At 36.3% G+C, this 22517-nt stretch overlaps 1 protein-coding gene across 8 annotated transcripts in view; it reads right to left on the bottom strand.

Annotated features, from left to right (window-relative positions):
• The window catches only part of PTPN13 (protein tyrosine phosphatase non-receptor type 13), a 235138-nt gene that overhangs the window by 8193 nt on the left and 204428 nt on the right, over positions 1–22517 (bottom strand). For 7 of the 8 annotated variants that reach the window (XM_058719585.1, XM_058719587.1, XM_058719586.1 and 4 more), the window contains 9 exons: positions 20981–21051; positions 18270–18331; positions 15737–15830; positions 14928–15065; positions 14738–14826; positions 7947–8002; positions 5284–5390; positions 3583–3731; positions 2014–2104 (listed from right to left, as the gene is read on the bottom strand). In XM_058719585.1, the coding sequence (XP_058575568.1) occupies positions 2014–2104; positions 3583–3731; positions 5284–5390; positions 7947–8002; positions 14738–14826; positions 14928–15065; positions 15737–15830; positions 18270–18331; positions 20981–21051 (857 nt within the window). The remainder of the gene's footprint in view (positions 1–2013; positions 2105–3582; positions 3732–5283; positions 5391–7946; positions 8003–14737; positions 14827–14927; positions 15066–15736; positions 15831–18269; positions 18332–20980; positions 21052–22517) is intronic. The other variant, XM_058719583.1, reaches the window with a different exon arrangement.

Below are 22517 nucleotides of genomic sequence, written 5' to 3' on the forward strand. Positions count from 1 at the left end.
CTTAACTGACTGAGCCACCCAGGCACCCCTGTATCATGCATTTTTAAACAAGAGCCTTACAAACAGGGTCACTCAAAGATTATGAGAAATTCCTCAGAGCCATAAATGAAGTCACAAACACATTTTAATAAAGGCATATTTTCAAATTATAGTATAGCCAAATCATTTTATATTTACCCATTTCACTCATTACAAGTATATCTAAGATGTCAACTCAATGAGTTTGACAGACAATTAGATATTATGTACATAGATTTGGCTGAAAAACTGAAATTTATAAATTAATACATTTAGAACTTCTTAACAAGTTCCTAGAGAAACAAACTTAACTTTACTATTTCTTATCCATCCTTATCTTAATGATGACAATAAGATTGAATTTAATGAATGACAATGCCAAAAGATTATTTCATGAAACAAATATTAATATTATACTGAGTTTACTAAAGTACTTATTATAAGTATAATTGGCATAATTACCTCTTGCTCATCTAATTAAATTATGTTCTTTTAAATCAGCAGCCAACTATAAACACGATAAATCAAAAGGTAGCTCACTTTATTCTCCAGGTATGTAGGCTCTTGTCTTTGTCTGATGGTAATTTCATAGTCAGAATATAAATTTTCAAACCAGTGAAAGTATATGTAAGCCATCTTATCCAATATAATTAATTTGTATGTACTTACACATCAGAAGCCATTTCTACTTAAAACATTTATAAATTTAACTGGTAATTTCTAGAATTATCAAATTATGACTTTATTAATAGGTTTCAAAATCCTCCATCAATTGCCCTTCAATTACTTGACTTTTACATCATAACTCATGGCAATAAATCCACTCAGTAGTTTTAGATTCATGGCTTACTCCATTTGATTTTAAGATACTAGTCTGACCATTTCTTTTTTTTTTTTGCCTGAAATAATTCCCACCTACTTTATACTGAACCATTATCAATTTCATGTGTATTTATTTAAGTTTATTTTGAGAGAGAGCACGTGTGCACATGAGTGGGGGATATGCAGAAAGAGAGGGAGAGAGAGAATCCCAAGCAGGCTCCACACTGTCAGTGCAGAGCCTGACGTGGGGCTCAATCCCACAAAGAAATAATGACCTGTAAATCAAGAGTCAGATGCCCAACTGACTGTGCCACTCAGGCACCCCTCAATTTAATTTTTAAGATGTTAAGATTCACTTTTCGCAGGAAGTTTGCCAAAATAAATTTTGTGTCTCTGTCTTGGGTTGAAAAAATTCAGCTATTATTTATTGCATGATTTGTCACTATTGGCTCCGTTACGGGTCTTTGAATTTATGACTTCCTTGAGGATAGGCTCATTGTGTCACACATGGTGGAATCCAATGTGCTAATACATAGATATGTGGCTGATCATTACGATGAGAAGTGGCTAAAGAAAACAAAAAGTTGCTAGACATTGATATTTCGGCTACAAACAGATATAATTTAAAAAATCACATGTTGATTGGTGGAGTGGGTAAAATGTGGGTAAAAAGGAACTGCTTTTTTTCCTTCCTGTACCTGAAACAGTTCAAACTATAATGCAACCTGGTAGTACCACCGTTGGTACCACTGCAGCCACATGCACATATATCAGAGACGTTTCTCTACCATAAAGTGAGTGGAATAAATAGATGTTGGCATGACACATGAACTAAGAAACCACTCATCCAGAAGTTGATTTCATATTTTCAAGACTTTAAAATTACTGATTTGGCATCACTGATTAATTTCTAATACTATGCTGTAAAAACTCACAAATGTCTGAAGAAATATTTAAGATTCCTCAGTGTGATTTTCAGTATATCATAGATGATTTGAAAAGGAATTCACATTCTATATCTAAATGTATTTGTTACTTATGTAAATCTCTGAATATGTGCTTGTGTGTGCGCACACACACTTATGTGAGAAATAGGTAAACTAGCATAAAAGCTTTCAATCAGTTCAAATTATATTAGACATACATTTGATTTTAAGCCAAATTGGAACTTACAGGGAAGTATATTTTTATATCGATTCTTTCTTCTGTTTTCCTTAGTTTGTCCAATTAGACACTGATCCAAAGGTTTTAATTCTTGAAGATTCTGCAAGCAAAAATGGAAATAAAGTTAAATTTGTTGAAATAAGCAGGAATTCAGTAATAATTGCAAATACGTTAAATATGCAGGGTGCAAAACTGGCTACTGATCAGGGCAGACGCTGAATGTTAAGAAATAGATCTGTCCTGGCAAGATAAGCAAGCCTAAAATCCCGATATTAATCTGATATTTGAAATATATTTCTGCAAATATCTTTAACATGTTGCAGTCACTCAACTAATTTTGTGAGGCTGTACTTTGTATCTTAATTTTACATTTCAGTCTAAAAAGGTCTATAATTATATTTTAGGGAAAAAAAACAACTTATAAAAACAACTTGCACTTAAAAAATGAGATGGAGCAGAATTTTTTGACAATACTGTCTGTGGGGTCATAGAATAACCTTTATGGTAGAGTTGTGGTTAGACAGTCCTATGTTTTAACGTCAACTCTGTCACTTTTCATCCACTCATTAATCCATCCATCCATCCATCCATCCATCCATCCATCCATCCATTTGACAAATATATATTGAAAATGCCTACTAGATGCAGGGCACTGTAGTAAGTGCTGGGAATACAGTAGTGAGAAGGAAGATATGATTCTGGTTCTCCTAGAGCTTTCAGACCATTGGGCGAAAGAGGCAGTAGAGAAGTAAACATACTGTGATATATGTGTCAAGAACTTAACAAGCTACTGTGTTAGAGAAAAATAAAGATTTACTTTATAAAGGGTTGTGATGGCAGGTCTGTGGGATGGTGACATTTAAACCTTAAAGAAAGAAATCATTTCTGCAAAATGGAAGAGAGTATACCTCAACTATTGTGAGCTTGTTTCCAAATCTATTAATGGGAATTACATTATCGTGAGTATTTAATACAAAGCATCTAGCACATTGCAGAAGCTCTCAGGAGAAGTTAGCTCCTTTCACTTCAGTGGTTATGAAAAGCTCAGGAAGTAGGCAAAGCAAGTATATGGTTTGAGAGAGATGAGCCAGGTAAACCCCAAAACCACAGGGGTGCTACATTCCTCTTTTGTCTCATGGTAAATATGGATGTTGCCAGCAAGATGACATGAGCAAGGGCTCTGAACCATTGCCTCTTTGAACTGAGGGGCAGCTCCAGAAGGAGCTGTATTAAACTAGAAACTACTGCTAATGAACTACATCAACAGTGTATTAATTATGAAGTTTAGTGGATGGTTGGAATTGACACTTAACTTGAAAAAAAAAAAAGCCTCTTTATCACTCCTATGAGGCAGGAAGGGTAATCTTTCGGGAGATTTATCAAGCTCCAAAGCAGCTAAAGAGATCTCTTTAAACCAGTACTATTAGGATCCTAACTGGAAAAATTAATTTCCTGCTAGACAGGACAGGATGGTGCTTGTGGTTGGAAGTAGAGTTGTGAGGTAATGGGCCTTTTCAAAATTTCTCCTAACCCTGCATATAAAACTTTGATAAAGAATCACTGGCAGAAGCCACTTACCTCCAGCTCCTTAGAAGGAATCCCTTGATCTAACAAACCTCGCAACATTCGAATGACTGATTTCAACTTGGTACCGGTGTATTTACCGGAGGGGGGCACTTTGACGATGGGGACTGCAGCAAGCTCCTCATTTGTCAGAAACGGATGATCTAACAGGAAGACAGCAGTCGATGTTTTAAAAAAAAATTCCCACATAATTGATTTAGCCAATAAGGGAACGGATTTGCGCATGTTCTTACCTCCTCTATTTTTACCAAAGGAAGAGTCTTTAGAATTAACAAGGCAATAGAACAGGTAGGCAGATACCTACAATCAACATAGGAAAATCTTGGCCATGGCAAGGCCCTTGGCTCTTGTGTACTTACAGTTTCTAGAAGAGTTTGAATTTTTTTTTTTTTTTTTTGCTTCTCTTGACTTGGATGGCACTATTTTCTTGATGAGAACGTATCTAGTCCCTCTTATTGCTTTGCACTTTAATTAGCTTCCAAGCACATGGGGAAAAGATGAAGTGGCATGCTTCAGAAATTCTTCATAATGGGACATTGCATTAGAAACACTGATGTCTCCTCTCTCTACCCTCCTCTCTCTTACCCTCTCTACCAAGTACCCTTGGTACTCAGTGCTAGTATCTCTGGCATTTGACAGTTTTATCAATACAAGTGAAACGTTGGGGTCTTCAGGAGCTTATCAAATAAGTGATATCAGTGTCTTAGAAGAGATATGTATCTAATTTAGTACCTGCTCTGTGGAAACTACTTGTATCAGAAAGCAACTGTTATCCTGGAAAAAAGTAGGAGGGAGTTCTTGCTATAGTCTGCATAAGTGTCACTTTGCAGACATACCTGTAAATTAGTTAACTAAAGCATTCTGATGACAGTTACTACATAGATAACAATAATGCCAGGCTCTGTAGGCCATAGGAGGCTGTACAATATCTCAAGAAATGGAACATCTGGTGGGGTGAAGGCTAGTTGTAAACACAGAATTCACTCCTTGAAAGTAGTTGTAAACTTTTACAGAACTGAGCATAAAGGCGATGGGAGCTCAAACACTGGAGATGGGCATGGGCTACGGGATTTGACAAAAGCACCATCACGGACACTAACAGTCCACATAAATCAAAAAGGTGTTCATTCAACTACTTTAATTTCCTTTAACAACTAACACTTCAAATTACAAAACCATGTCTTTTGTTGCATTAGTGTAACACTGCCTTCTATAAAAAAAGAGAAATGCAACACTGAATAGAGCTTCATTTCTCTACTGGCTCAGTTATAAAGTCACAGAGGCAGTAACAGGACACAGCAATTGACTCTCGCTTTTAAAAAATGAGGTTGAGATTCAAGGGTAATAATTTTCCCTCTTTGAGTGATTCTACCTGTTTTATTATAAATTAAATGTACTCCTTGACTTCTCGTTCCAGATTGGCAAAACTGTGACTTTGTGTTTCCAATTAACATATTTACACATTTATTTGTGTGTTTTACTTCAAGCCACTGAGAATTTTAGCCTCCAACTGTGCAAATACCTATTTAGAGAACTGAATGCTGATGTTTGCCTATGTAATTTCATTTAATGTATAGAACCAAATAATGCACACATATAGAGAAATAGCGTATCTCTGTATTCTGAAAACTGTGATTTTCACTTATTTTTTTATCCATTGCTTTTGATGAAAAAAATGGCTTATAAAATTCTTGCCTTTATTGGAATCCTCAAGGTTTGTTGTTTCCATTGGCAATTCATCACTTGCCCAGGCCACTTCATTGTCACCATCAGTCTTCCTTTCTTGTGGCTTTTGAATCAAGCTATGACAACAAAACACGTTTGTAATATTTTCTTCAGTTTTCTCCCCCAAATGCATTTAAATATTATATCCCTGAGGGACACCCAAGTGGCTCAGTCGGTTAGGTGTCTGACTCTTGGTTTCAGCTCAGCTCATGATCTCATGGTTCATGGGATTGAGCCCGCATTGGGCTCTGTGCTGACAGTGTGGAGCCTTCTTGGGATTCTCTCCTTCACTCTCTCTCTCTCTCTTTCTGCCCCTCTCCCACTCATGTGTACATGCATTCTCTCTCTCTCTCTCTCTCTCTCTCTCTCTCTCTCTCTCAAAAAAGAATATCCTTGAACTCCTTATTTCCTATACAATTATCAAGATATTTAAAAACAGATCGTCTGGGGGCGCCTGGGTAGCTCAGTCGGTTAAGCATCTGACTTTGGCTCAGGTCATGATCTTGTGGTTTGTGAGTTCGAGCCCCACGTCGGGCTCTGTGTTGAAAGGTCAGGGCCTGGAGTCTGCTTCAGATTCTGTGTCTCCCTCTCTCTCTGCCCCTCCCCTGCTCATGCTCTGTCTCTCTCTGTCTCTCAAAAATAAGTAAATGTTAAGAAAATTAAAAAAACAAAAAAACAGATGATCTGATTTGAAAAACCCAAGCCTACAAGTCCTAAGATTTATTGATAGATGTAAATTAAACTGAAGTACAGAATTGTTTAATATAGTCTAAAATTTATTTTCAAACAAATCCTGTCTTTGGACGTTAGACTGAAGGCGTCCCTTGGAGACAGAGAAAGTGGTTTGTTGCCCGCTCCAACACAGATAACCAATTACAACTGTGTCAGTAGAGCTCTTTGTGTCTTTTTAACAGCTACCTACTATTATTGTACCATATGGATGTATCTTAATTTATTTATAGAAGTCTCTGTTGATGCACATCTGTCTTTTGCTACAAGTGGAGGCTGGAGGGACATTTCTGCATCAGGACACTCAGGTAATGTAATAAAACACAGTACAAGTTCCCATTATTCTAGGGGTACACAGTAGATGCCATCTTGCTGGTAGGGTGGATGGCTAGAAAAGAGAATCCAGGCAGGACAAAAGTTTAGCAATGAGATGAAAAAGCATAATGTAAAAGGCTGAACACATTTTTGCATTTTATGATATTCAGGGGGAACAAAACAACATTAGTATCGACCATTAAAACAAGACATGTACAATGGTCCCACAACATCAATAACGGGGTAGCAATTATGTTGCTTTTATGGTGAATGTTTTCCTCTCTTCCAGATAATTATGGGTTGCAATTAACATTTAATTTGCAAGTTCTGCATCAATGAGGTTGCTTTTGTCATGTAATAAATATATTTTGTTTGCAAGGGTATAGTTTGGAGATCCTTCCGTCAGGCATTCCCTCCTTTATCATTCCTTTGATTAGCTGCTTTAGTGTTTCATGGGTGCTTGTAGGCGTATACCCTAATTTATTTTGTGTAATTATTTTTTTACAAGTATAAATGATGTTGCAATTACATTTTTGTAGAAATGTCTTTGCACACATGTGGTAGTGGGAGCCATTTTTTAGAAATGAAATTGCTAGATTGAAGGTTATGTATTACAATTCTTTGAATCTTTGACGCTCATCGTTGTAAGATACACTATTATTTTGTTCACATTAAGGAAGAAATTATATTGATGGTTGTAAGGCCCTTCATGATTTCAGAAATGTTAAAATCAAAAAGAAAGTGTATCCGAGAATTAGTAACATGTAGATAAAATTTATATGTTAATAGGGTTTCTAACTGCCATTCAAATAAATTAGATATACTAGTTTCCCCGACCTCCTTCCTCCCCTTCCCTTGCCTAACAGGGAAGAGCTTGTATCTTTACAATTATTGGCAGCTGGCCCAGATATTTGCCAGACTTTCCTCATTGTTGGCACTTTCCCTTTTAGACCTTTCTTTCATTTTTTCCCCATGGTCAAGGATACTGTTTTTTGGAGGAATGCTATAACAAATACATTGTCACATGCCACCTGAACCCTTATAACAGTATTTTAAAAACATTCTTAATATTCAGCCATAGGTCCATAATTTAGTCAACATTCTCATTTCATTGGAAAAGAATAAATTAATTTCAAAAGCAACATCTAAATGAAAATCTTCAGAACACCTTTTTTTTTTTAAAGATTTTATTTTTTAAGTAATCTCTACACCCAGGGTGGGGTTTGAACTCATGACCCGGAGATCAATAGTCACATGCTCCACGAACTGAGTCAGCCAGGTACCCCCACCTCAGAGCACTTCTAAAAAGCAATGGAATTTTTATACTTTAATTTTTTTAAATGTTTATTTATTTTTGAGAGAGAGAGAGAGAGAGAAGGAGGGGGAATGAACATGTGGGGGAGGGGCAGAGAGAGAGAGGGAGACACAAAATCTGAAGCAGGCTTCAGGCTCTGAGCTGTCAGTACAGAGCCTGACATGGGGCTCGAACTCATGAACTGTGACATCATGACCTGAGCCAAAGTCAGATGCTCAACTGATGGAGCCACCCAGGTGCCCCTGTTATATACTTTAAGGGATTATTTTCTTACCTTTCACTTTTTACTTTTTCTTCATAATATTCTTCACAGCCATTCATTTTGATAGACTACAATAAAGAGAAATAAAAATTACATTAGCCCATTGTAAAAAAAAAAATCAAACAATCTCAGTGTTCAATTTGTTTCTGTTACTTATTTCCTATATTTTCTGTCATGTCCATCCTCATATAACAAACACACGTATGACATTCAATTAATGTCAAACTGTGGCTAAGGCATCTTCAGTGGCCCAAGAGTTTTGCTGGTCCCACTTACTGACTGGCTTTTCATTTCTCATAAGGGATATTAATGGTACAGAGGTAAGGAGAAGACAAGATGTATAGCTGAAGTATGATTAGACATGCATATTCTGTATATATTTTTACACTACTTCAATTTTAAAATCTGAAAATGGGCTCTCCAGAAAAATCTTAGTAATTTTCAGTGTGTTAAATTATCTTGCCCTTTTATTATTAAAGTGATGGGTCCTTCTGTGGAGAACATAGACCAATCAGCTCATACTTTAAGTGAGTATGGTGTCTCAGAGACCCAAATACTGCAAGTGCAGTTTGCTACAATCAGAAGATGACAAGTTTCATTCTTAGATGATTAATAAATCTTACATTCCAATCTTTATTAGGACAAATTATCTTAACAAATGGGACAGTCCTTTCATTTCAAGACCCTGAATTATCTGGCTGCTGTTTACCTCCATAATCCATTTGCTTTTATTTGTAGCACTTTTTTTCTTTTTCTCTTATTTTAGAGAGAGAGAGAGAGCATGAGCACGAGTGGGGAGAGAGGCAGAGGGAGAGAGAGAGAAAGAATCCCAAGCGGGCTGCATGCTCAGTATGGAGCCCGATGTGGGGCTCAATCCCATGACCCCAGGATCATGACCTGAGCTGAAATCAAGAGTCGGACGTCAAACCAACTGAGCCACCCAGGCACCGCTTCTTTTCTTTTTAAACTTCATAGACCTTATCACAACTTGTAATTTCATGTTTACTTGGGTGTTTATTTGATCATTGTCTTGTCCTCTTCATTAGACTATAAGCTCCACAAGGGCAGGAACCACATCTGGTTACCACTGTGTGCCTACACGTGCTTATGCCTGAGCCACGGAAGGTTGTCTCACTTCTTTAATAAAGATATAAAAAATATATTTTTAAAAATGTGTATTCATTTTTGAGAGACAGAGACAGAACATGAGTGGGGAAGGAACAGAGAGAGAGGGAGTCACAGAAACTGAAGTAGGCGCCAGGCTCCATGCTGTCAGCACACAGCTTGACATGGGGCTTGAAACCACAAACCGTGAGACCATAACCTGAGCTAAAGTCAGATGCCCAACCGACTGAGCCACCCAGGTGCCCCAAGATATAAATAATCTTTAATACGATCTTTCAGTTATAGACCTTTAGACTTAAGAAGTATTTATAATTAAGTTATTCTGATATGAACTTCAGTTTGAGGAAAATGCAGAATTTCTATGGAGGAAGAAAAAAAGTGTAGCTTGTTTTTATCCATGGATAAAAGGAAGCTTTTATCCACTAAAAGGAAGCTTCTTAGATGTTACCTGTTTCTGCAAGTTGATAATTTTAGTCTGGGTTGATTTTTTTCCAAGTAAAGTTATTTGGATTTTGTATTTCCCATCAAAAGCCTGGTCTAAGAATCTACCATGAGTGTGATACTTTTGAAAAGTATAAAGCCTTTTATAAGAGTCAACTGTTATTAATATGAAAATGGTGAGATAAAACCCAATTGGAAATAAAATATAGTGATACTACAACAATATCAATTTTCCAATATCAATATTCCTGTCAGAATGGCTGAAATGAAAAATACAAGAAACAACAGATGTTGGTGAGGATGTGGAGAAAGGGGAACCCTTTTGCACTGTTGGTGGGAATGTAACTGGTGCAGCCACTCTGGAAAAGAGTATGGCGTTTCCTCAGAAAGTTAAAAATAGAACTATTCTATGATCCAGCAATTGCACTACTGGGTAATTAAACCCTAAGACATACAAATACTAATTTGATGGGACACATGCACCCCCATGTTTATAGCAGCATTATCTACAATAGCCAAATTATGAAAAGAGCCCAAATGTCCACTGACTGATCAATGGATAAAGAAGATATGTATGTGTACACACACACACACACACACACACACACACACACACACACACTGGAATATTACTCAGCCATGAAAAGGATGAAATGCTGCCATTTACAAGGATGTGGACAGAGCTACAGAGTATTATGCCAAGTGAAATAAGTTAAAGACAAATACCATACGATTTTACTCATATGTGGAATTTAAGAAACAAAACAAACAATCATGGGGAAAAAACCAGAGAGGCAAACTAAGAAACAGACTCTTAACTATAGAGAAGAAATTCTATGGTTTACCACAGAGGGGAGGCGGGTGGAAGAATGGGTTAAATAGGTGATGGGGATTAAGGGGCACATGTGTCATGATGAGCACTGTATGGAAGTGCTCTAAACTATACACCTGAAACTAATGTTACACTGTATGTTAACTAACTGGAATTTAAAAACTTAAAGAAAAATTTCCCACTATTTTGCAAAGTTCACCTGTGTATGGGGTAGGTTTGGGTCAAGGAGATGGCCTTCGGTCTCTCTTCTCATTCTGGATTGTAGGCTCCTTGGAAGAGAAGGCAGCTGCAGCACTGCCTCAAGGAAAAGACTTAGATTTTACCATGGCCAGCCCATCTGAAGGTTGGTTTGTTATCCTATTGCTCAAAGAATCCAGATCCAGCAACTTGAAGAGTAGAGATATCTCCTGGGTCCAAGACCAAACTGTATCATTTGTAGTGCCCATTGTCAAATGGAAATATGGGATATCTTGTTAAAAAATTGAGAATTTCAAGATGATGGCACAGCACATGAGGAGCTCTTCTAAGCATAGGGCTGTGTGACTACATCAGTCGAATGCCCGTAAAGCCAGGATCCTACAGTCAGTCAAGCATGATTATCTTATAGGTGATGGAAAGCCACTGAAAGTTTCTATTGTTTACTGATTAATAACCAGTATTAGAAACAACATAGGAAGTGTGCTGATGTATTTCAGCACAATGATGTCATGTCTTAGGAGGCCATGCCTTTCTTCTCTCCATCTTAGATGTTTTGAGCTAATGGGGGACATGTTTCTATCTCTCTCAGGAAAGTTGCCTGTCCAGAGGTGTAGAAAGACCAAATTCCTTGCCATGACATCTAAGTCACTTGCTCAACTCACCCCTCCCTATCTCTTCAGTCTTAGCTTTCAAGATACCACATGACACCCTACTTGCGATGATTTAGTGCCCTGAATGTCCCAGGCTGATCCAGACCTTCATGTCCTTGCTAAGCAGTTCCTCAGTATGGAATGCTCTTTCCTATTGCATCTCACCTACCGAATACCTTCAAAATGCTAAAACTTTGGCTCAGGTCATGATCTCACGGTCCGTGGGTTCGAGCCCCGCATCAGGCTCTGTGCTGACAGCTCAGAGCCTGGAGCCTGCCCCTCCTCCACTTGCGCTCTGTCTCTCTCTCTCAATAATAAACATTAAAAAATAAATAAATAAAATGCTAATTCTCTCAGAAGCCTTAATAACCATACCCATCAACTCCTGTATAGTCCCTATTATTCCACAATTCTTTGTAACATTCTCTGGATTCCATATAAACATTTATCAGGACATGTTTTTACTATAGTTTTAAAAATTGTACTTACTTATTTACATTGTACAGCTCCCAAATTGACTACTAGACTATACAAGCAAATTGAGGACAGAAACCCTGATATACCTTCTTACCTTGTTATCCCCAGCTTAATCAGGGTCAAACGAGTTCAGCAATAGCTAAGTGAATAGTTTTGAAACTTTAGATGATGATTTACACTATGTATATGACTGGCATTCATTCCTTCATTCATAAATAAAGCTCAGACATTGGCCTGAAGTACTTCATTAAAAGGTAGTTAAGTGTAGAGAGACAAGTTACAAGACAGTGACAAATGACCCTGTGTGATACTATACTATTTATAATATCATCATCATATCATTTATAATGTCAAAAGTAGCTTAACTTTTGACTCATGAGAAAACTTTCAGGGTTAAAACCCTAAAACTTTCAGGGTTGTACATACAATCCAAGTAATTTCCCTATCGGGTATTTACACAAAGAAAATGAAAACACAAATTCGATGTTTATTGAAACATTTTTTTTTTTTTTTGTAATTTCTGCACCCAGTGTGGGGCTTGAACTCATGACCCTGAGATCAAGACTTGCGTGTTCTACCAACTGAGCCAGACAAGAACCCCTACTGCAGCCATTACTTACATCAGCCAAGATATGGAACCAATTTAAGTGCCTAACAATAGATAAAGAAGATATGGTATATACACATGATGGAATATCACTCAGTCATAAAAAAGAATGAGATCTTGCCATTTGTGACAACATGGATGGACCTGGAGGATATCATGCTAAGTGAAGTAAGTCAGAGAAAGACAAATACCATATGATTTCATTTAGATGTGGAATCTAAAAAATAAATAGACAAACAAAATACAGAAACAGACTCATAAATACAGAGAACAAACTGGTGGTTGGCAGGGGGGGCAGGGCTGAGGGGATAGGTGAAATAAGTGAAGGGGATTAAGAGATACAAACTTTATAAAATAAATGTCATGGGACACCTGACTGGCTCAGTTGGTGGAGCATGTGACTCTTGATCTTGGGGTCATGAATTCAAACCCCATTCTGGGCATGGAGCTACCTAAAATAAATTAATTAATTATAAAAATGTCACCAAATGAAAAGTATAGCACAGGAAAGAGAATCAATAACATTGTAATAACTTTGAAGGATGACAGGTGGTTAACTACACTTACTGTGGTAAGCATTGCATAATGTATAGAATTGTTAAATCACTATGTTGCATAACTGAAAATAGAGCATTGTATTTCAACTACACTTCAATAATAAAAGTTAAAGAAACAAAAACAAAACAACTTCCAGGGTTGTAGAACACACTATTATGAGCCAGTTCAATAAATAATCTACAATTTGTTTAGGGTGGTCCCAAAGAAGCATACTTATGAAAAACTAAATATTTTCAGAAATTCTAGGTAACTCTTAAAACTACTCAAATGTAGGCAACATTCTAGAAATTTAAAATGAAACAGAAAACGTTTCCAGAATACTGGCTTAGTCTTCCTTTCAGCTACAAAGATTAGTCATATTTGTCTTTTTTGAATTTGTCTGCTTATGAATATAATTTCCATAGTGATTTTAACACATTTAGAGTTTGATACAAATATAACTTCTTCATGTTTTTATCTCAGTACTTTGTTTTCTCCTTTCCTGAATTTGTTTTTTCACTTTCTTTGTTTTGTTTACTATTAGTCAAAATCTCTTCTGAAGCAGATGTCCCATATATTCAAGCGTCAATTTATTAAATTTAAAGGATGGACTGTCCCAAAATGTTTGGTCTTTAACATCTTGAATTCTCAATGTGTATATTTGCGGGATCTATCTGCACTTTGGTGGTAGAACAACTTACATGATATTTACTAATAATTGGTAGGAATATTCTCCTTCCATAAACCTTAATTTTTAGATTTGTTCCTAACAGTTTTGCATCCTAATTTCTTCCAAGTGAACTTTAAAATCATTTTACCAAGCTAGCCTGCCTCTCATTAAAAAAAAGTTGAAGGGGCTCCTAGGTGGCTCAGATAGTTGTGTTGGACTCTTGATTTAGGCTCAGCATCAGGATCTCATGGTTCATGGGATTGAGCCCTGCATTGGGCTCTGCACTGACAGAGTGAGACTGCTTGGGATTCTCTCTTTTCCCCCTCTCTCTGCCCCTTACCCATTCTTTATCTGTCCCATTACCCATCATTATTAACCTTACCCATTCATACTCCCCTCCTCAAGATAAATAAACATTAAAAAAAAAGTTGAAATATTTTATGGGACCATATTAATTTATGGGTAAATCTAGGGAGAAGTTAAATTTTGGGTTTTTCTATCAAGGAATAAGAAATGTTTCTCTTTAATATTTCTTCTGCTTCTTTGTAGAGTTTTAAAGTTTTCATAATATAGGTTTCGTACATTTGGGTTGAATTTATGCCTATACTTTTATTTAACTATTGTGAATGAAATTTTATTTAATTATATTTTATAACTTGTTAAAGAATAGATTGTTATAGACTGAATTGTGTCCCTCGCAAGATTCACAGGTTGAAGCCCTAACCCCAAAATGACTGTTTGGAGACAGTTTTTATGGAGGTAATTAAGGCTAAATAAGGTCATAAGGATGGGGCTCTAATCCAATAGGATTGGTGTCCTTATAAGAAAAGGAAGAGACACCAGGGGTTCATGAAAACAGACGAATGGGCATGTGAGGACACAGTGAAAAGGTGGTCATCTGCAAGCGGAGGAGAGAGGTCTCACCAGAAACCAACTCTGCTGGCACCTTGGGACTTCCAGCCTCTAGAATTATGAGAAAATAAATTTCTGTTTCTTAAGTCTTTCAGTTTGTGGTATTTTGTTGTGGCAGCTCTAGCACACTAGGATAGGCTGCAAAGTCAAATGTCTACAGGAACCAGACAAGTAAACATAAACCTGCAAATGCCAGAGTTGGGGCAGGGGATGAGCGGTGTTGGAAAATCAGAAATGGGGGGTTGGTGGAGGCAGAGATAAGGCCTCAGCAGAGAAAACAAACTTTATGTAAGAAGATACATAATTCTAACAAGAGATAACCTCCTATGGTGTTTATCTAGCTCTTATCCTTACCTCTGTAAAGTCTTCAGGTAAAGGTGAACCATCACAGTCTGTATCTTCTGCTCTCCCTTCAGATAACTTCCCATTGGTTTTCAATGAACCTGGGGAAGAAATAAGTGGGCCAAGAGAAATTAAAATGCTTCCTAGAGGCCTCCTTCTTGCACTCCTTAGTGTACCAACTTATTCATTCTGGTTCATCTACCTGGAACACTGACATCTCCTGCTGCATTATTTTGGTTTAAAAGATTCTGGGCTTCCTCATCCACGACATCCAGCAGAGACTGAATAACTTCAGCTTCTTGAGGATCATCATAAATATCATCTTCTTGTACATTAGATTCTTGAAAAACAGTAATTTTATATGAGATTTTACTTTAAAAATATTGATTTGAGAAAGAGACGCTACATCAGGTCTTTCAAATTTCAAGCATCTACTTTGAAAGGCAGCCATGATTGGAAAAGCGGTTAGACTCATGCAACCCAGCCATTTCTAGTTCTAGCACTCCTCTGGCTGCTGTGACAGAAGATCACACAAATGTAGCTTAAAAAGAACAAACCAAAATCTATGTCTGTGAATAAATCTTTCCATGAGACATCAGGAATTTAATGCTTATTTTCCTAAATTGATTCCAAATTACTAATTCATGAAAGAAACTCAAGAAGTTAGGTTACAAAAATTAAGGATATAATAGGGTAGCCCATACATGTCCAAGAAAAATTTTCTAATTAGGTTACCTGTGAATTGCTGCTTCCAAGGAATGTAAGAAACACTATTCAAACAAAACCAGCTATCTTTTTAATCATCTAAAAATATTTTTAATATTAGGATACAGCACATTTGTACAGTAATGAATGAACAATAATTAATTTTACATTGTTCTTTTATTTCTTTGAACAACAATCTTTCCTTGTTACACTATAGAAACATGTAAGCCCAATACCTAATATTTCTTTATTACCTGAACTATTAGGACATTTAGAGTAATTGGATGACTGATTTGGAAAAACTACCTTTGGAGAGAATCAAGTCTGCTGATCCCTTCATCTGATAAGTAGAGCATTTTCCTTCAGGGCACACAACTTCAATTATTTCTTCCCCATTAACCTAAAGTATGAAACCAGAGCAAATCATTAGTTTACTATTTTGCTAACTTCCAGGATTAGGGAGGGACTGTAGATTGCCCCATCGTGTCCTTCTCTCCCTCTTTCTTTGTACATAATCCATTTGATATCTCTCCATGATAGATGAATGTTTCTAGGAAACATCAGTACAATGGAATGTACAAAGAGAATGGGACTTTCCATCACCAAAAACCTCTGGAAACAGCAGATAATACAACATCAAATCAGTATTTCTATTCTAAGAATTCTCACAGTGTTTACTAATATAAATTTTGAGTTGCCAAGAGTCTATTATGTAGTATTTCCTAAGCTTATTTGAGTGCAGAAATCTCTTTTTTGAGGCATATTTTATGAGACTTGTCTTCCTTTAAATCTTTTCTAAAAGTTTTATAGGATTACTAAACTAATAAGTTGGGGGAAAGGGAAAAAATCTTCTAAGTATTTGTGAAGCTGTGACTTGGACATAAACTCCAGTTTCACATCCTGGTCAACTGTTGGATATAAAGATTTTTAAGTCTAGTCTAAATCTCATCTCAATTTAAGAAGAATAACAATGGATTCATAACTACAAATTACTTATTGAACAGAATTTAACTTTCTAACTCAATGGTAAATTGTGAACACTTCATGGTACATGGCCTATTGAAAGAAAAATGATTTGGGTAAAAATGCAAAATTAAATGGTTAGGATAAAATGAAATAATTTTATACAAATAAAAGGTGGTTTGCTCCAAAGATTTTACTCTTTTTATCAAGATAAAAAGTAGAAATGATAGACGCAATAGAATTATTTCTTCATAAATAATGGTTACACAATGTCAGATTTTACTGGATTGTGAAACTCCAATCTTCATGAGAAATTCATAGCACAGACATTAGCATCAAGGACAGAGTATTGCTTGAGAGACTTCCTGAAAGACTTTAACTCCAACAAAAAATGTTTGCAACCATGAATAACCAAGGTCCTAGCTTCTGAGTGTTTTATGTTAACTTAAAAAGAAATTCTCCCCTTCTCCCTTTCAACAACATGCTGATATTTAAAAAGAAAATAAGCACCATACAACATGACTAACACTAGAAATACATGAAAATCCAGGTGTTCCAGCTCTGTGTAACTGTAGACCTTATGAATAAACAGGGAATAGTGGGTCTTGCTTTCTCTCAATCCACAAACATACCAAGACCAAGGCATTTTTATTTCTGTGCCCCAATCATTTCTGCCTAATAATTCTTCTATTGCAATATCTTTTAAAGACTTGCTGGACCAGTGAGGTGAAAGGCATGGAATTTTGGCCTTCTGGTCACTAAATTTTCCTTCTATGTTAAATCCAGCTTTTGTCCAGATTTTGCTGAGATGACAGGATTTTCAGATTACTAGGAGAGCAATGCCTCAGCTCTGGAGCTTATGTGGAAAGGCATTCAAATAGTGGGGCTCAGACTGTATGGGGTGTGTGTGGGATTAAACAATTCCACAAAGTGGATATCCAGCTGGGATCATTTTAGAATGTTCATTACATGCCAAAAGAAAATCATAAAAAGAAATGTTAGCCAAACGAATGGGCATACACATAGCCTTAAAGAGAAAGCTTGAAGTGGAATTCAGCTATGTATTAAAGTAGCTTTGCTAATTCACCTCCAGATTTTTCTTTGTTAATCTTAAATGATTTAGGTTCTTACATTTTATTTATTTATTTTTTTTTTTTTAATTTTTTTTTTTCAACGTTTTTATTTATTTTTGGGACAGAGAGAGACAGAGCATGAACGGGGGAGGGGCAGAGAGAGAGGGAGACACAGAATCGGAAACAGGCTCCAGGCTCCGAGCCATCAGCCCAAGCCCGACGCGGGGCTCGAACTCACGGACCGCGAGATCGTGACCTGGCTGAAGTCGGACGCTTAACCGACTGCGCCACCCAGGCGCCCCAGGTTCTTACATTTTATTATGAGGTAAAGCATTTTCCATGTCCTTCTAAAAGCAAGTATGTCTATTTCTTTTGTCAGTACTGTTTTTCCTTACTAGCAGTAGAGGATTGTCATTTGAGGGTCACTGTTGACCAATATTAACTCAAAGGACCAATTCTACTCTTAATTATGTATGTTCTTCTCTTCTGGGTATCTAACACACAACCAAAAGAACTGTGAACTTTCATAAAAAGATCTAAGTATTGAAGCTATCCATTTAAGAGATTAGCTTATATAAGAGCTGAATATGTGCCAAATGATGTAGGGTTGCTCATGTAGGACCTTTACACTGTGTGCTTTATTCAGCAAGGTCTATTTAGTTCCCTAAAATATATTCCTTATATCAGTACGTGTATCTAAAAAAGGCAAATATTTAAATGCGAAATCAGTTTGGTTCAAGACACAAACAAGCTGGGTATTTAGATAAGGCAGTATGACAGGAAGAAGGTAGCCTTTTCCTTACCTTGGAGGATGAATTACTAGGAGTGAGGACAGGCTTGTGGCAAGGCTCCACAGTGTGGTGACCTGAAAGGAACAACACAGAGAGTAAGAGAAGAGCCAGTTGGAACCCAATAGGGACATCAAAACAGTGAAAGAAAACCCACACTTCTGTGCATGTTCTTATTTTCATTAGTGCACTAAAAGAGGTCATATTGCAAAATGATTTAAAACCAGCTACACAAAATCAAATATTAGAAAAGGGTTTATCCCAAGGAAAAAGCTAATTTCTTAAAAGAAAATACTATAGTCTGCACAAAAGCTCAGTTCGGTCTGAATGGTTCTAGTATCAGACACTGAATGTAAATTCTCTCAACTGAATGGGAGAGGCATCACAGGTACTGATCTACATTAACTTCACTATTTAAGGAAAGATAGTGAGCCATTCATATCATTTCATAACGGCTATCAATTTAACACAGTAAAGTAAGTTACGGATACAACTAAACAGAACTTTTAATATATGTCTAAACCAAATGTTACTTTTAACTCTTAGCCACCAGTACAAAGATTCAATACATATTACATTAAAAATGTAATACGTATTACAGTTAAAAATCATATTTAAAAATAATTTGATTCATCAAATTATATCTTTAAGAGACTTTGAAACATATAGCAGAGTTTGGAAAGTTAAAAAAGAAAAGAACAGAAAAGAAAAAAAATGTACCCATCTGTGTACTCAAGGACTTCTATTTGAAAATGACCTAAAAATAATTCCACCTAGAAAGATGAAGGTTGACAGGAAATTTTTAGACATGAATTTCTATAATTATGTGGATGATGTTATTACAGTCAAGAATGTTTTTTAATATTATTTCCAGGAGGTATAAAACATTATCAACCTTCCAAGAAAAGTACTGAAAGAGCATACCAGTAATAAACTACTAGTTCAAAAAGTCATATTGGAATAGTTCAGAACATCATGGCTTATTATTTGTACTGTCTCCCTCCTGTTCCCCTAATTGCCCTTCACCTTGTCTCTAAGCAACCACTAATCTACTTTCGGTCACTATGATTTCCATCTTCTTTAATTTTGAATAAATGGAATCATACAGTATAAACTTTTTTCTGTCTGACTTCTTTCACTCAGCTGTCTTATTTGGAGGGGTTATTTTGATTAGGTTGCTATGAGTACCAGACCATTTTTATTACTGAATAGTACTGTTGTTTGGATATTTTGCAATTGGTTTCTTCATTCAGCAGTTTTTGGACATTTGAGTGGTTTTTGATTTTGGCTTTCACAAAGGAAGCTGCTAAAACATTCATGTACAGTTTTTTTGTGTATGGATATATGCTTTCTTTTCTCTTGGGTAAACAAAAAGGAGTGGAATGGCTGGATCATATGGGAGGCACATGCTGAACTTTTTAAAGAAATTGTCTGTTTTATAAAATGGTTGTACCATTTTATATTCCCATCACTATAAGAGAGTTCCTATTATTGATACTGATTTTCAGAACTCATAAAGGATCAGTTCTAAGGGAGTCAAGTGAGAGAACCCCATAAAGACAGTTCACTAGGCAGTTTCTACAAGGTGGGCAGGGCTTAGCTCTCTTTAGCTCTGAAACTACAAACAGGCAACAAGTAACTACCCGTAAGTCACTAGAAAAAATGCTCTCCTGACCGTTCTGTGAGATAGTCCCTCTCTAACGTGAACTGGAGCTATTAGAGAGAAGCTGAGATCCCTAAGGCATTCAAGAAAACTGGCGAGGAGGGGAACAGATGTAATTTAGTGTTTTGAAGATAAACTACAACTGTAGTAGTGAGATTCTTTTGGTAGATGTTACTGCCTGATGACCTAAAAGTTTAGTTATGTATGAAGTACTGAATTCACATTTCAAATACATTAATTTCAACCACATTCCCACGTCTATCATTCTTATCATGGGCATCAGAAGCTACGTTTACTGAACCCGATTATGTGAATGAGAGCATGGAATCAGAAACCCCAGGTTTAAATTCTGGCTCTCCCATTTATTAACTCTGTGAGTTTGGGTAAGTTATCAAACTTCTCTGTGTCTCAGTTTCTCCTTCTATAAACGGAGGATAATAGTAACACTATTCTCACAGGGTTGTTTTGAGGACTAATGCACTTAGAAGAATGCTTATTCTGAAGAATAAGCATTAAATTTATGTTAGCAGGGGTCGCGACCACTAATACTACAATTTGTTTTATTATGCTAGGATGTAAGACAGATACTTTGTGTATTCATTGCCATGCTCCCAATGCCCAGACCAATGCCTGGCACACAGAAGAGATTCAATAACTGAATAAATTGCTATGTGACAATCATTATGATAAGCATTTTACATATTATTATTGCATTTATGCTTCATTATAACCTTATAAGATAGATAGTACTAACATTTTTATTTTACTAATAGGAAATAGAAGCTTGGATACAGATCAAGTAACTTCCTAAGGGCACACAGAACTTATAAACTCAGGTCTATCTGGCTGTAAATCCCATGGTCCATGCTGCTCAACTATTTCCTATTACGCACTGAATTTTAGAGATGCTTTTATTTAAATGTGATTTTTTGTACTTAGATCCTGAAAAGCACTCTGGAAGGGTGATAAAAACACTGTAGTGATAGTCTCCAATTTTGCTTTTGGGAAAAAAAATAGTTATCTCTGCATAACTACTTGTGTCACAAAATGAATGTATCCTTACCGTTGACTTTGGTTGACTGTGGGGTTGCAAGAGTGTGCCTCTTGGAACTGGGGACCACTGGATGGCCATCTCTGTGTCATAGAAAAAAAAAAAAAAGGCAATTCCAAATTATTTAAGATGTTTGTTTAAATACCCTTCAAACCACTTGGTAACTATTGAGCCACAAGAATTTTATTCCAGATAGGCTTCAGGGGGTCTAGGCACCCGGAAGCTGTATACAAAATATTTATCAGTTTTCATCTACCTCTTTTCTAGAGGGAGATATTCTTGACCCAAAAAAGATTAAGAATCATTTCTTTACATAATTTTTCTCTGGGTTTAGGATTAACACATTACTGTATTTCCCCTCATTTAAAACACTTGTAATATTCATGATCTAATAACTTAGTTCACTGTCATTCAGGTGATGGTTCAAAGATAACTTAGGAATTATAGATGACTAAGTTTTGTATATCTGAAACCCTTGATACATGCTTTTAAAAAAGTTATTTAAAGTGAAAATCTAGACAATATATATACATATGTATTATATATACATATACATTATATATATACATATAAACATATATGCATATATACAATATACATATATTATATATACATATACATTATATATATACATATATACATATATATGTATATATGTGTGTGTGTGTGTGTATATATATATATATATATATATATATATATATATATATATATTTAAAAGATTATAAGAAGGATAGTACCACCCAATGTGAAAAACTGTTAAAGACATCACCTTGGAAACAGGACTGGTATGCAATCTTAACACTGCTAGTACTTGAGAGAAAAGGGAGGTTGCCTAAAGTATATAGTGCTGGGAGAAGCAATTTACTATGGGCCCTACACATCCTACATATTCTTCCTGGGTACCCCAGAAATGAAAGGCCCTGACTGCTTTTTATATGGGCCAGTTCTCAAGGCTATGTTTGTGATGAGCAAGCTTGAGGGATGAGGGAGGCTCTTTCTCCAAATAAAAAGCAGGTTTTCTTACAGGCTGCCATGAAGGGCAGGGTTCCTCTTCTTCTCATGGTATTTCTCTCTGGTACTACAACCCACTGCATGTGCAGGAATCCACTAGGCCACATGTGTCATCTTCAGGAGACTTAGAAGATGTGTGGAACTTGTCCCAATACCATGCCATTGTTGCTTGTGGTTACCAAAAAAGTATTTTGTCTCTGACCCAGGAGTTTCATACATTCTACCAGCATCCAAGAAACAATAACAGGCTGGCTTATTAGCTTGCAAGTTGGGTAAGACCACAGACCCTGTACAGTTCTTGATATACAGACAATGACCACAAATATATACCTCTCTGTTATTGCTGGCTGTGGGCTTCAAAGAGGGTAGATATATATAGTAGTGGAGAGAGCTGGAAGAAGAATGAAGGGGAAAGTAATTGTGACTAGCACCACTATATCTGTTGTGACTAAAGTGAAGAGAAAAGCAGAAGGGCAAAAGAGAGTGATTTTAGAGCTAGCATGAAGGGTACTCTACTAGTTTTGAGGCAAAAAAA

Source organism: Neofelis nebulosa, chromosome 3, assembly GCF_028018385.1.
Source record: "Neofelis nebulosa isolate mNeoNeb1 chromosome 3, mNeoNeb1.pri, whole genome shotgun sequence".
Lineage (NCBI taxonomy): Eukaryota > Metazoa > Chordata > Mammalia > Carnivora > Felidae > Neofelis > Neofelis nebulosa.